Source organism: Microcebus murinus, chromosome 10 (genome assembly GCF_040939455.1).
Source record: "Microcebus murinus isolate Inina chromosome 10, M.murinus_Inina_mat1.0, whole genome shotgun sequence".
Lineage (NCBI taxonomy): Eukaryota > Metazoa > Chordata > Mammalia > Primates > Cheirogaleidae > Microcebus > Microcebus murinus.
The window spans coordinates 59979297-59995922 of record NC_134113.1 but is presented as its reverse complement, the minus strand read 5'-3'; the positions used below and the strand labels follow the sequence as shown (position 1 = coordinate 59995922).

Sequence of the window (16626 nt, the reverse complement as noted above, 5' to 3'; positions counted from 1 at the left end):
TTCTTAGATATGACACATAAAAGCATACTTGTTAAGGAAAAAGATTAACTTTATCAAAATTAAAAATTAAAAATTTAGCACTTCAAAAGGCACAAGTAAGAAAATGAAAAAGAGACTGGGCATGGTGGCTCACACCTGTAATCCAAGCACTCTGGGAGGCTGAGGCTGGAGGATCACTCGAGGTCAGGAGTTGGAGACCAGTCAGAGCAAGAGTGAGACCCTATCTCTATTAAAATAGTAAAAATTACTCTAGTGTGGTGGCATGTGCCTGTAGTCCCAGCTACTCAGGAGGCTGAGGCAGGAGGATTGCTTGGGCCCAGGAGTTTTAGGTTGCTGTGAGTTAGGCTGATGCCACAGCACTCTAGCCTGTGTAACAGAGTGAAACTTTGTCTAAAAACAATCAAACAAACAAACAACCCCACCAACTCAAAGATTGGGAGAAAATATTTACAAATCATATATCTGATAAAGGACTTGTATTACAATATGTAAATAACTCTTACAACTGAACAGAAACTTCTCAAAAGAAGACAGAATAATGGCCAACAAACATATGAAAAAATGCTTAACATCTCTAATCATCAGGGAAATGCAAATCAAAACCACAATGAGATATCACTTAACTCCAGTGAGAATGGCCTTTATCAAAAAGACCCCCAAAAATAAATGCTGGCGTGGATGCAGAGAGATAGGAACACTCCTACATTGCTGTTGGGACTGCAAACTAGTTCAGTCTCTGTGGAAAGCAATATGGAGATACCTTAAAGTGATATAAGTAGATCTCTCATTTGATCCAGCAATTCCACTACTGGGCATCTACCCAAAAATCAAAAGTCACTTTATGAAAATGACACCTGCACTCAAATGTTTATAGCAGCACTATTAACAATTGCAAAGTTGTGGAAACAACCCAAGCTCCCATCAATTCATGAGTGGATTAATAAAATGTGGTATATGTATACCATGGAGTACTATTCAGCTCTAAGAAACAACGGTGATATGGCACCTCTTTTATTTTCCTGGATAGAGCTGGAATGCATTCTACTAAGTGAAGTATCCCAAGAATGGAAAAACAAGCACCACATGTACTCACCAGCAAATTGGTATTAATGGATCAACACCTCAGTGGACATATAGGAATAACATTTATCGGGTGTTGGGCAGGTGGGAGGGGGTAGGAGGGGATGGGTATATACAAACACAATGAGATGTGCAATGTTTGGGGGATGGTCACCCTTGAGGCTCTGACTCGAGGGGGGAGAGGGGCATGGGCAGTATACATAACCTTAACACTTGTACCCCCATAATATGTTAAAGTAAAAAAAAAAGAAGACAACTCAATTAAAATATGGGCAAAAAGTTTGGATAGAAATTTCACCAAATAACATATATGAACACATAGTAAACATATGAAAAGATACTCAATATCATTATCAGGGACATGCAAATTAAACTCACAATAAGGTGCAACCACACACTCAAGTGGTGGGGAGTATGTGAAAAAATTGGACCCTTTACATATTATTTGTGGGAATATAAAATAGTACAGATTTGAAAAACAGCTTGGTAGGTACCATGTAATTCAGCGGTTCCACTTGTAGGTAAAAAGTAAATGACAGGTGGGCTTATTTAACCAAAGAAGTAAAGGATTATTACAATGAAAACTATAAAACATTAATGAAAGAAATTGAAGAGGACACAAAGAAATGGAAAAACCTTTCATGTTTTTGGATTGGAAGAATCAATCAAAATGTCAGTGTTACACAAAGCATTCTACGGATTCAGTGAAATTCCTATCAAAATATCAGTGACATTCTTCACAGAAATAGAAAAAATAAACCTAAAATTTATATGAAACCACAAAAGACCCAGAATAGCCAAAGCAATCCTGAACAAAACAAACAAGGCTAGAAGCATCACATTACTGACTTCAAATTATACTACGAAGTTATAGTTACCAAAACAGCATGTTACTGGTATAAAAACACACACACAGACCAATGTAACAGAATACAGACCCCAGAAATAAATCCATGCATTTATAGTCAACTCATTTTTGACAAAAGAGCCAAGAACATACAGTAGGGAAAAGATAGTATCTTTAATAAATGGTGTTGGGAAAACTGGATATCCATATGCACAAGAATAAAACTAGACCCCTATCTCTCACCATACACAGAAATCAAATCAAAATGGATCACAGATTTAAATCTAAGACCTGAAACTACCACACTATTATAAGAAAACATTAGAAAAACATTTCAGGACATTGTTGGGAAGGGGCCTCAAGGCCACATGTGGCCCTCCAGATCCCCAAGTGTGATCTCTCTGCCGAATTCAAACTTAATTTGTTCTGTAAAATTTGGATTCAGTCAAAAGGCTGCATGTAAGGATTCATTATAAAATGGCTTTTATAAAAAGGACAGACAATAATGGATGTTGACAAGGATGTGGAGAAAGGGAAACTCTAGTACATGGCTGGTGGGAATGTAAATGAGTATAACCACTATAGAGAACAGCATGGAGGTTCTCTAGAAAACGAAAAGTAGAACTACCAGATGATCCAGCAATCCCACTGCTGGGTATATATCCAAAGGAAAGGAAATCAGTGTATCAAATAAATGTCTGCATTCCCATGTTTATTGCAGCACTATTCACAATAGCCAAGATATGGAATCAACCTAAGTGTCCATCAATGGATGAATGGATAAAGTAAATGTGGTAAATATACACAATATAATATTATACAGCTGTAAAAAAGAAAGAGGTCCTGTCATATGCAATAACATAGATGAAACTGGAGGACATTATGTTAAGTTAAACAAGCCAGGCACAGAAAGACAAAAATCACACATCTTCACTCATATGTGTGAGCCACACACAAAAAATTGAAGTCATGCAGATAAAGAGTAGAATGATGGCTATTAGGGGCTGGTGAGAGTAGTGGGGAGAGGGGGATAAAGAGACGAAGAGGGCATAGTTAATGGGTACAAAAATACAGTTAAATAGAAGGAATGAAATCTAGTGTTTAGTAGCACAATAGATGACTATAGTTAACAATAATGTATTGCACATTTCAAAATAACTAAAATAGTGGAATTGGAAATGTTCCTAACACAAAGAAATAAGAATTGCTCGAAATGATGGATATCATAATTACCCTGATTTGGTCATTACACATTGTATGCTTATATCAAAATATCACATGTACCCCATAAATAAGTACAATAACAATGTATTCACAATAACTAAAAATAAAAAAATTTAAAAAAGATAAATATAAGCAAGGTTCTTCAAAAAATAAAAACATATGTCTCACAGTGACAAGGAAACAATCCAAATTTCCATCAACTAGTGAATGAATAAACTAAATGCACTCATATCTATATAATGGAATACTATTTGCAATAAAAAGGAATAAACAACTCATAAATGCTACAAGATGGAAGAACACTAAAAACATTATGTTAAATGAGGGAAGCCAGACACAGAATACTACATATTATATATTTTCATTATGTGAAATGCCCAGAATAGGCAAACTTATATAGAAACAGAAAGCAGCTCAGTGATTGCTTAGCGCGAGGGGGTGGAACTGGTGATTGACTGCAAATGGTCATGAGGAAAACATCTGGGGTGATGGGAGTGTTCTAAAACTACATCAGGGTAGTGGTTTCATAACTTTATTATTTACTAGAATTTATTGAATAATACACTTACAGTTAGTGAATTTTATAGCAGATAAATTATATGTTAATAAAACAAAAATGAGTGTAAGGAGTTCTTTTACATTTTTACCTTTTGTATACTCTAGTCCTTTAGTTCTTTGAGATAGCTGCAACCCTTTTGATCATGTCTTTGAAAGCTTGTATCACTTGCTTGTTCCTCAGAGTGTAAATGAAGGGATTCATGACTGGGGCAACTGAAGTCGTGAGCAGTGACACCATCTTATTCATAGCGACCCCTTCTTTTGCAGATGGTTTAATATAGATGAAGATGCAGCTTCCATATGTGATAGAAACCACAATTATATGAGAAGAACAGGTGGAAAAAGCCTTTTTCCTTTGCTGGGCAGAAGGGAATCTGAGAATGGTCCTGATGATGTACGTGTAGGACAAAATCACACATACCAAGGTGAAAATGAGCGTCAATACTGCCAGGACCAAGACAAATCGCTCTATAAACTCTGTGTCAGAGCAGGTAATCTTCAGGATGGGGGCAGCATCACAGCCAAAGTGATCTATAACATTGGAATCACAAAACTCAAGATCAAAGCCCATAATATAGGGTGGGAGGACAATGATCAGTGCTAACATGTAGCAGCCAATAAGGAACTTGATGCAAACTCTGTTGTTCATGATGGTCGTGTAATGCAGGGGCTTGCAGATGGCCACATAACGGTCATAGGACATGGCCGTCAGGAGAAAAAACTCAGTCACACCCAGGACAACAACAAAAAATAATTGAGCAGCACAAGGGTTATAGGTCACTGTGTTGTCCCCAGTGGCAAGGGTATACAGGTATCTGGGAATACAGACAGTGGTAAAAGAGACTTCTAAAAAAGAAAAATTCCGGAGAAAGAAGTACATAGGAGTTTTAAGGCGAGGATCTACAAATGTGAGTGTGATGATGGTCAGGTTCCCAACGACACTCAGCAGGTAGGTGATGAACAAAAAGACAAAAAGCAGAATCTGTAGATTTGGGTCATCTGTTAGTCCCACAAGGATGTATGTGGTTAACACTGTATAATTTTTCATCACTGACCTCTGACTTCTTCATGTTCTGTGGGTAAAACAAGGCAGAAATTGAACATAAGTGGGGATCAAATAAATTATTAGCAGGAACAGAGTGAAAATGCCAGGCAAACCAATATTATTTTATTTGATAATGTGATTGCAGTGGTAGCTTGTCCTACTCCGAGATTCACACAATAGTATGGCCAGAGAGCTGGTATTAAAAATTCTTATCATTATCTTTATAAGAAGTTTATGGTATAGGAACTCCTAGATCAAACAAATAGTCAAACACCCCCTGCCCCGAGAAAAACCTGTAAAGGAAACTCTTTCAGGCTATATCAGTCATGTAAAAACAAAAACAAAAACACTATCCTGAATCATAGCACTATATATTGGATTGGGACATATACTCAGGAGCTTGACTGTTTGGGTTCAAGTTATGACTCATTCAGCATGTGACTTTAGGCAAGTTATTGAGCTCTGTGCCTCCATTTCTTCACATGTAAACTGTGGAGAATAATTGAAACTTACATTGTAGGGTTGTTAAAGGAATAAATGAGTTAATACATCTAAACCACTTAGTAAACATCTTAATAAGCACTATAGAAGGGTTTGCTTATATTATTATTACATGCAAAGTTTTAGAATTAATGATAATAACCCATCTGGTAATAAATACTACATATCTTCCTTCAGAGCAATGCAACCAGAGTTAATTGTTGATTATAAAGATGTGAAGTTTCTAAAACTTTTCTTCTTAGTTTCTGCATTTCTTTCCAGCTCCACAGCCAAATATAGTCATTTAAAATGACTACTACGTTTCTGCTTCCCTCACTTTTAAAACTGCAGGTACATTGAAGGATGTTATTCCCCTGCCTCAATTCCTTTAACAGCCTCCTTCTGTACTTGGAATAAAACCCAAACTCCCTACACTGGCCTGCAAATTCCCACATGATATGGCTTCTGCTCATTTCTCCAACCTCAGCTTTTCCCCTCAGTCAGCATGTGCCAGTTACGGTGGCCTTTTTCAGTCCCTCCAACGTCACATATGCCTATTCTTTGCAACTTTTTAGATCTCACCATAACTGTGACCTCCTCAGAGAGGTCCCACCTTGCTATGCTCTTCAAAAAAAGCCTTCTACAAACTCAGGGTTTTTAGTATTACATTCTATTTTTCTTATGGCACTCCTTTACTCTTTGTATTCACATATTTTCTTTTTAGCTGGTTAATTTTTGTCCATACTAGACCACGTGGCCTATTAAAAATAGGAACCATGTTTGTTTTGTTCACTGCTTGTTCACTTTTGTTCACTGCTGTTTTGTTCACTGCAATGTACTGCCAGCAATGTGTCTGGCACTCAGTAGAAGTTAAATACATATTTGTTAATAAGTACAACTGAGCATTTTATATGTGAAAATCAACTGGATGATCACATTTTATCTGAAACACATTCATTTGGAAGGCTTGCATCATGCATCCATTTCTACTTGGTTACTTATCTCCAATAAGGTTTCTAAACTTACTGAAGCTATTTGTGGCATTGGTAAGGTAAAAAAAAAAAAATCATTTTGGGCAGTGAATCCCCTAAATTGACACCAGGCCAGTTTGGCTGGGTATGAGAGTAAATCAAGACTTATAATTTTCACATTATTATTTTTTTTGAGACAGAGTCTCACTCTGTTGCCCGCTAGAGTGAGTGCCGTGGCGTCAGATCACGTGAGGTAGCTCACAGCAACCTCAAACTCCTGGGCTCAAGCAATCCTCCTGCCTCAGCCTCCCAAGTGGCTAGGACTACAGGCATGCCCCACCATGTCCGGCTAATTTTTTCTATATATATATTAGTTGGCCAATTAATTTCTTTCTATTTATAGTAGAGACGGGGTCTCGCTCTTGCTCAGGCTGGTTTCAAACTCCTGACCTCGAGCAATCCGCCCGCCTTGGCCTCCCAGAGTGCTAGCATTACAGGCGTGAGCCACCGTGCCCAGCCATTTTTCACATTATTATAGTTTAATTTGCAGAATTGGTTTGTGGAAATGGGAGGCTAGAAGATTGAATTCCATGGGGTTTGCTTCAGCCCTGATCCTCTTTACCCCTAATTTTCCTCTAGTAGGTTGGGTGAGGCTTCTGGAAAGTTAATTCCTGGGTAAGCAGAATGCAATTTCCTAGGTCATTTTGTTGATGGTGGTGGTGAAGGTTTGGGGCTTTGGAATCAATCAGATCAGGTGCTAATAATGTCTCTATAGTATTCCCTTCAGTTTCATCATCCATAACATGTCCATATTATTATCTCCCTCATTGAATTGCACTGAGGATTAAATAAGACTAAATATAAAACTCTTAGCATAGTTTCAGGCACATTATTGTAGATATCACATAAGGGGGCTAGGCACTTACTTGAACAGGAGTTGTTCCTGCCATGGTGCTTGATATCCTTCCCTCTTGGGTTAAGCAAATTTGCTTCCCTTTCCACGTTTTCCTTCACTACGATTGCAGTTCTGCTCTTTTTACTATTTCTCCATGACTTCCAGAAAGTTTTCTACTAACTTTGATAGTAAATTCAAAATTATAAGGACTTCCTGAATCTCACAAGTAGTATTTCTTTGGCAAATTTATCATTCATCATTAATAGAGCTCTTACTGGCTGTAATACACTGTGTGTTCTCTTCTAATTTATTTAGTATTTGTCATTTAGTCTTTGCAATTTGTAGAACAGCATCATTACAAAATTTATTTATTCATCTACCTCTCCTTGAACTCAGTCCTCATCTGCACCCAGCCTTCAAATTCTCTTCTGAGCTGTCTTGGTGCCCTGACCTTTCCAAATGTGCCAATTCAGAATAACTCCATTCACACTGCCCTACTAATTTAGCCAAGTCTTTTACACCCTACTTCTATTCCCTTGTCTCTTTCTCTGTTAACAGAAGCAACTCAGCCTTGGTAGATACCAGTCCTGTTTACGTAAAATTATTGTCTATAGATTATGAACAGATTGATACAATCCTAAATGCAGCCAATATTATCAACTATATTTTGTTTAATCCCCTAATTTTGAGGTTGAGAACAGATGGTTGAAAGTTATTAGTGGCAGGAAGATAAATTTAAGTTTCTTAAATGCTAATTATGTATTTTCTTTACCATATGAGTGTAGGAAAAAATTTTAGGAGAGTGTTTTCTGATCTTCATATTTTCTAACTCCAATGTGCTCTCTAGCTTATGATAATAACTAGCTACCTATTTCTGTCCCCAAGACTCTACAATTCTCCTAGAAAATTTAATAAGTAATTTACTTAATAACATTAATAAAAATTAAAGGTAACCATTTAATTAAAGAATATGTCTTATCATTTAGAAAGCTGCTCTCAGTTTTTTTGTAAATTTGGAAAATGGATCAATACTAAGCTTTCAAAAACTAGCAATAACATCAAACTATCGATTCTAGAGATATTTTGTCTTTAAGAAATACATTTCTGATGATGAGATTCCATCAGATAACAGATGCTTCTGGAAAAGAAATCCATTTTTCTCCCTTCATGTTAATTTGCAAATCTCATTAGGATAACTGCTAACATTTCTAGAACACTGTGTGTCAGATACTGAGGTAAACACTTTACATAGTTTATCATGACTAATCCTCACAACAGCTCTTTGAGATATGTGGTATGATAATCCACATTTTATAGATGAGGAACCTGAGGCCATACATTTTAGGCAACTGGAAAACTATACATTTAAGATCCTCCACCTAGGGTATGGTAAAGCACAGATCTGAAAACAAGCAGTTTGCCTCCAGAGACTTAGTCCTAAATATTTCATAATATTGCCTTTTTTTTTTTTTTTTACCTGCCTACTTCACTCACTTATAAACTTTTCATGATTGGGCAATTGGTGAGGACATGGATATCTGTCTGCTCTTTTACCCTTATATTTTGAGTAGATAATCAATCTTTTATATGGTGCTACTCCTCCCTGAGCACAGTATATCTGCCAGTTAACTATTTGTACCTGAATTAGAGCCTATAGCTGACAGACAGACAATGGTTCTGCAACAATCTGTAATTAATCACATTGTAGCCACTCAAATCCCTTTTACTTGTACTCACTGTCTCCAGGGCTCCTGATTTCTCTCATTAATTAAGTGCTACAGGCTCCTCCCTGAAGACTCCAATTAATTTTTTAGAAGAATGATTTTCACTTGGTTGTCAGAAAATATTTCCCACAAATAGCCTTCAGGCTATTTAATCAGTAATTAATTTAGCCTAATTTCTTAGCTTTGAGGCTAATTACCTAGATGTTTCCCCTGAGTCTGGAAAAATATGGCTTTTTTTCCCCAGTCCATGTATGGGCTGTGCCCCTACCATGGAATTTTTAGACAACATTACAGGGCAGTGAAACTGCCTCTGGCTTTTGTTACCTACTAGGTGGTACCATCCCCGGTAATGCAGAATTCTCTGTCAGTATTCAAATTTTCTCCATATCTCAATCTTATCTGAAAAAGAAATCAATAAACTCTGCACAATAGGATATACATGTCTTAACTTAATGTGTTCATTGACTAATAGTCTAATGGAGGCAATGTGTTGTAAATATAAAGCTTGTTAAAGAGGGTTATATCTTCAATTTGGAGATTCAAATTGTGTAGTGAACATTGGGGTAGACGTTTTCATTGGACTGAGAAGAGGGTTTTCTCAGAACTTTTCGCAGGTGACTGTATCCTCTGTAAACCATCTGTTTCTCTTCTTAACCCTTCTCCCTTCCATGAACATCATTCTAAGTTCTTCTTTAAAGTCATGTCATATGTTGTAGAATAAAGTGATGTTTCAGAGTTATCTGATTTCTCTTCTGGAATATTGATCAACATTATTTAAGGACCAAGTTTGATTTTTTAAAATTCTAGGTGGTGAATATCTTTCATGACAAATGTAATCATACTCACCTTTCTGATGGTCCTTCATGGCTTCTGAGTGCACATTAACCACAAAGGTCCTTAGTGAGACTCAAATATGGGCAGGAATGGATGACAGGAAGCAAGCAAGTATAGACTATTCTTTTTGTGTACCCCCACAATAGTCCTCACAAAAATTCTCTGAGTGACAATCCTCCTCAGTAACCAACATCCATTAATTTCCAGTCACTTTTTCTCTTAAGAACATTAAAAGAAACAAATTCCAAATATATTGTTCCTTTCTGTTAGTAGGAAAAAAGTTAATGGTAGTAGGAAAAGAGTTAACTAATAAACTGGAAAGGCTGTAGAAATTGATAAGAATTCTGTTTAATTTGGAAAGTAAATATTCTATCTTTTCTGAATAGGGAAGCTGGCCTCCCCTAAATTTTACCTTTACAAGAACAGCAAGAGTTATATCCATTTAGCTTGCAACAGGCGTGGAGGGATCAACTGACTGAACAAACAAAAGATTCCCTTGGGAGTCCAGGTTTAAAAGTCACTAATTAATCTATAGTGTAACAAACTGGAATGAACTCTTTCAAACAAAAGCTTTAAACATGTCAATGGGGAGAGTGTCTTTAGAGACAGGAAGATGCAACAATAGGTCATGAGCAAAACAATGAGTCAGATGACAGATCTGAAGGCTTGATTATCTCCACATTGCCTAGGAATATTTCATTTGAACTGGGAGAAAATGCTCAGAATTTCTTGAAGTTAGCCAGGTTTGGATCAAGTCCTATCACCCCAAAACACAGCAGAAATAGCTTACTCTATCTCTCTATTCTAAGCAGCTTTCTCTTCTGGTACCATTCTTCACATGAGACATCAAAAATAATTAGGTGAATTTGTGCTCAGTTTTCCCATGTTTGACTTAAGCATTGATGCCAGTTGCTGTCCAACCTAAAATAAAAATTGATGTAAATAGTGCAGCGTAATAATTTTATTCACCTATTTGTTTTTCATTCATTCAATCAGCAAAATTTTATAGAATAGTTTCTTTGTTCAATACACTATTATATATTTGATTGGGGTAGGATAAATGTGAGAGTATCTACAGGGTGTCCCCAAAGTCGCCATACATATGGAAGATAGGAAATTGTAGCTAAATGTACATTTACTAAATATTCTTTACAAAATGTTTCTTTTGTATGGAGACTTTTAGGACACCCTATAATGCTGCAAAAACATAGTTAATGTTTTAGCTATGTAAATAACAAGCTCATCTTTGGCATAGTACTGTGCTAAGTGCTGTATATATGTTGTCTCATATAATCTTTACAACTACTCTTGTGGTAGTGGGTCTTATGACTATACGCATTTTACAGATGAAAAATTGAGTTAAATATTGAGAGATTACTGACTCATGCATTACAAAAGTGATCCATGTAACCAAAAATATTTGTCCCTCTATAATACTTTGAAATAAAAAAAATTGGGAGGTTAAATATGGTATGCTAGCATTGTGTTAATGACTTTTGCATTTATTTTCATCATCAATATTGGCTTGTAATTTTCTTTTTTCTAGTGTCTTTTTCTGGCTTTGCTATTGGGTAATGCTGGTCTTGTAAAATGAGTTTGGAAGTATTTCTTCCTCTTATATTTTTCAGAAGAGTCTGAGAAGGATTGGTATAAATTCTTCTTTAATGTTTGGTAGAATTAATCAGTGAAGCCATCTGGTCCTGGGTTTTTATTTGATGGGAGACTTTTTTTTTTTGAGACAGAGTCTCGCTTTCTTGCCCAGGCTAGAGTGAGTGCCGTGGCATCATCCTAGCTCACAGCAACCTCAAACTCCTGGGCTCAAGCGATCCTCCTGCCTCAGCCTCCCGAGTAGCTGGGACTACAGGCACGAGCCACCATGCCCGGCTGATTTTTATATTATATATATTAGTTGGCCAATTAATTTCTTTCTATTTTTATGGTAGAGACGGGGTATCGCTCAGGCTGGTTTTGAACTCCTGACCTTGAGCAATCCGCCCGCCTCGGCCTCCCAGAGTGCTAGGATTACAGGCGTGAGCCACCGCGCCCGGCCTTGATGGGAGACTTTTTATTACTGAATTCAACATTACATTAAAAGACTCACCTATCATGAGCAATTGGGATTTATCTCTGGGATGTTAGGATCATTCAATATATGTAAATCAACAAATGTGATTCACTAATGAAGGGCAAAGATCATACAGTCATCTCAAAAGATTCAGAAAAAAGCATCTGACAAAATTCAATATCTTTTCATGATAAAAAGTGTCAAAAAATTAGGTATAGAAAGAATGTACCTCAACATAATAAGACCATATATGACAAGCCACAGCTAACATCATACTCCACATTAAAAAGTTGAAAAATTTTCCTTTAAGATCAGGAACAAGGCAAGGACACTCACTCTCACTGCTTCTGTTCAACATAGTACTGAAAGTCCTAGGTAGAGTAATTAGGCAAGAAAAAGACAGAAAATTATCCAAGTAGGAGATTGTCTTTCCTTGCAGATGACATGTTGTCATATATAGAAAACTATAAAGACTTCACCAAAACCCCCCCATTAGACCTGACAACTTCAGTAAAATCATAGAATACAAAATCAACATACAAAAATCAGTAACATTTCTATATGTTTACAATGAACTATCTAAAAAAGAAATTAAAAAAATCACATTTACAATGACATCAAAAAATATAAAAGTCTTAGGAGAAAATTTAGCTAAGTAGGTAAAAGATTTTCGTGTAGAAAACTACAAAACATTGATGAAAAATGCTGAAGAAGAGCCATATAAATGGAAAGATACACTTTGCTCCTGGATTGGAGGAATTAATATTGTTAAAATGTCCACACTACACAAAGTGATCTACTGATTCAATGTAATGTCTATCAAAATTCCAATGGAATTTTTCACAGAAATAGAAAAAACAGTCAAAAAATTCATATGGAACTACAAAAGATGCTGAATAGCCAAAGCATTCTTGAGTAAAAAGAACAAAGCTGGAGGTATAATGTTACTGGATCTCAAAATATACTACAAAGCTATAGTAATCAAAGCAGTATGGCACTGACATAAACACAGACACATTAATCAGTGGAATAGGATAGAAAGTCCAGAAATAAGCCCACATATTTACATTCAATTGATTTTTGACAAAGGTGCCAGGAAAATATAATGGGGAAAAACAGTCTCTTCAATAAATGATGTTGGGACAACTGGATATCCACATGCAGAAGAATGAAATTAGATCTTTATCTCACCCCTCATACAAAAATCAAGTCAAATTAAAGACTTAAACATAAGATCCAAAACGGCACAACTACTAGTAGAAAACATAGGGAAGAGGTAGTATGTGCCTCCTCCACAGAGGTGAACTAGAATAGTAAGCAAATTTTCACATTTTGAGCAGATTGTCTAGGAGAAAATGCTAGCGTTCACTAGGGAAGTATATGGGAAGCATCACAAGTGGGTCTTTGGCCTAACAGGGAGCTGCTTGGAGATTACATAGAGATGTTGCTCCAGAAAGGGAACCCACATGGAATTCCACAGCTATCTGAGCCTAGAGCAGCTTGAGGTGGGTGCCATTCTGAAAACCTAGATACTGGAGAGCTGTGAGTATGGCTCTGAAGAGGAATAGAGAAGCCCAGATGCTCCTAGCATCCCTGGAAAGGTCCCCACTTCTCTGCTGGTGAGACTGAGACACGAGCACTCAGCATTTTTCACATTTTCTGGTCCACACTCAAGCATTGTGGGCCCCACTACCTAGGTGGGCCCCAGCCTTTCCGGTCACAGGCTCAAGGTGCCATTTTGAGAGTTTAACACTGGAATGCATCCTGTCTTTGGGCTGAATTTGGGCTGACTATAGCTGCCACCTGGCTAGGGAGAGGCAGGGAAACCAGGCTTTTAAACACACATTTAGAACAATGCCCATTATCCTGCAACAGGCTGCTGTGAGATCAGGTCTCCAGCAAACCGCACTCACCACATGTGTGGCTTTCCTGAGAAGGGCCCCACCGTCTCTGGTCACAGTCCCAAGGAGCCTTTTTGGGAGTTTAAAGCCAGGCAGCGCCTTGCCCTTGGGCTGAGTTTTGGCTGACGCAGCTGTAGCTCCACCCAGTGGAGGAGGACAGGGGAGCCCAGGCTCTCCTACCTATACCCAGGACAGTTCCTACTGCCCTGCTATGGGCTGCTGTGAGACCGAGCTGTGACTATATAAAGCAACAGAAATGATAAATTATTGGTATTCCCAAGGAGGAAGAGATATCAAAAAGTGGTAAAGTCAGGGTTTTAGTGTACCTGTCACATGAATAGTGTACATTGTACTCAATATGTAATTTTTGATCCATCCCTCTTCCCACCCTCCTCAATTCTTAGTTTCCAGTGTTTATTATACCACTTTCTCTGATCATATATATCCATTATTTAGCTCCCATTTATAAGTGAGAAGATGCAGTACTTGTTTTTTTCATACTTTTTATTGGGAGTACTTTTGTAGTTAAACATGTACCTGTCAATGAGGCTTTATTTAAATACATTAGCAGGTACCTCCTTCCTTCAATAGAGGACACAATGGCCTTTTGACCTTCACATTCCTCATAATATCCAGGAAGGGTCCCTTTGTTTTCTATTCTATTTTTTAATTTCGGCATATCATGGGGTACAAATGTTTAGGTTACATATATTGCCTTTGCCCCACCAAATGAGAGCTTCAAGTGTGTCCATCCCCCAGACAGTGTGCAGCACACCCATTAGGTATGACTATACCTCTCCCCTCATCCCCCCCTCCCATCTGCCTGGCACCTGATGAATGTTACAAACTATATGTGCATGTAAGTGTTGATCATTTAATACCAATTTGGTGGTGAGTACATGTGGTGCTTGTTTTTCCATTCTTGTGATACTTCACTTAGTAGAATGGGCTCCAGCTCTATCCAGGATAATACAAAAGGTGCTATATCACCATCATTTTTTAAGGCTGAGTAGAACTCCAAGATATACATATACCACATTTTATTAGTCCACTCATGTATTTTTTTTGTATTTCAGCATATTACGGGGGTACAAATTTTAAGGTTTCAAATAATGCCCTGCTCCCCTCCCCCCACAAGTCTGAGCTTCAAGCGTGACCATTCCCCAGACGGTGCACGTCTCACTCATTATGTATGTATATGCCCACCCCCTCCTCCCCCCTCCTACTCACCCAATACCCAGTTAATATGGTTCCTATGTGTCCACTTAGGTACTGATCAGTTAGTACCAATTTGCTGGTGAGTATATGTGGTGCTTGTTTTTCCATTCTTGGGATACTTCACTTAGTAGTATGGGTTCCATTTCTATCCAGGAAAATACAAAATGTACTATATCACCGTTGTTTCTTAGAGCTGAATAGTACTCCATGGTGTACATATACCACATTTTATTAATCCACTCATGAATTGATGGGCACTTGGGTTGTTTCGACAGTTTTGCAATTGTGAATTATGCTGCTATAAACATTCGAGTGCAGGTGTCTTTTTTGTAGAGTGTCATTTGATCTTTTGGGTTAGATGCCCGGTAATGGGATTGCTGGATCAAATAGTAGATTCACTTGTATAGCTTTAATGTATCTCCATATTGCTTTCCACAGAGGTTGAACTAGTTTGCAGTCCCACCAGCAGTGTAGGAGTGCTCCTATCTCTCCGCATCCATGCCAACATCTATTGTTTTGGGACTTTTTGATAAAGGCCATTCTTACTGGAAATAAGTGATATCTCATTGTGGTTTAGATTTGAATTTCCTTGATGATTAGAGATGTTGAACATTTTTCCATATGTTTGTTAGCTATTATTCTGTGTTCTTTAGAAAAGTTTCTGTTCATGTCCTTTGCCCACTTTTGGTAGGGTTGTTTGATTTTTTCTTGCTGATTTTCGTGAGTTCTAAGTATATTCTAGTTATCAGCCCCTTATCAGACGTGTAGGATGAAAAAATTTTCTCCCATTCTGTAGGTTGTCTATTTGCTTTCATGACTATTGTTTTGGCAGTGCAGAAGCTTTTTAGTTTGATCAGGTCCCATTTATTTGTTTTGGTTGATGCTGTAATTGCCTTTGGGGTTTTCTTCATAAATTCTTTGCCTAGCTAATATCTAGGATAGTGTTTCTAACATTTTCCTCTAGAATTCTAATAGTTTCATACCTTAGGTTTAAGTCTGTCATCCAGTGTGAGTTGATTTTTATGAGAGGTGAAAGGTGTGGGTGCTGCTTCAGCTTTCTACAAGTGGCTATCCAGTTTTTCCAGCACCATTTATTGAAAGGAATTCTTTTTCCCAGTGTATGTTTTTGTCTGCTTTGTCAAAGATTAGATTGCTATATGAGGATGGTTTTATATCAGGATTCTCAGATCTGTTCCACTGGTCAATATTCCTATTTTTGTGCCAATACCAGATTGATTTAATTACTATAGCTTTGTAGTATAGTTTGATATCTGGCATACTAATACCTCCCATTTTGTTTTTATTGCCTAGAATTGCTTTTGATATGCAGGGTCTTCTCTGGTTCCAAACGAAGTTTAAATTATTTTTTCTATATTTGTGAAGAATAATGTTGGGATCTTAATAGGTATTGCATTGAATCTGTAGATCAGTTTGGGTAGTATAGACATTTTAACAATGTTGAGTCTGATGATCCACGAGCATGGTATGGATTTCCATCTGTTTACATCCTCTGCTATTTCCTTCCTTAGTGTTTCATAGTTCTCCCTGTAGAGGTCTTTTACCTCCTTAGTTAAGTATATTCCTAGGTATTTTATTTTTTTTGTTGCTATTGTGAAGGGTATTGAGTCTTTGATTTGGTTCTCAATATGATTGTTGTTGGCGTATATGAATGCCTCTGATTTCTGTGTATTGATTTTGCATCCCGAGACTTTACTAAATTCATTTATCAATTCCAGGAGTCTCTTGGTTGAATACTTGGGGTTTTCTAGATATAATATTATATC

At 37.2% G+C, this 16626-nt stretch overlaps 1 protein-coding gene across 1 annotated transcript; it reads right to left on the bottom strand.

Moving 5' to 3' along the window:
• Positions 1–3818: 3818 nt before the first annotated feature.
• On the bottom strand, positions 3819–4757 carry LOC105865727 (olfactory receptor 6C2-like). Its single transcript, XM_012754543.3, has one exon. The coding sequence runs from the start codon at positions 4755–4757 to the stop codon at positions 3819–3821; it is 939 nt and encodes a 312-aa protein (XP_012609997.1).
• Positions 4758–16626: the final 11869 nt, after the last annotated feature.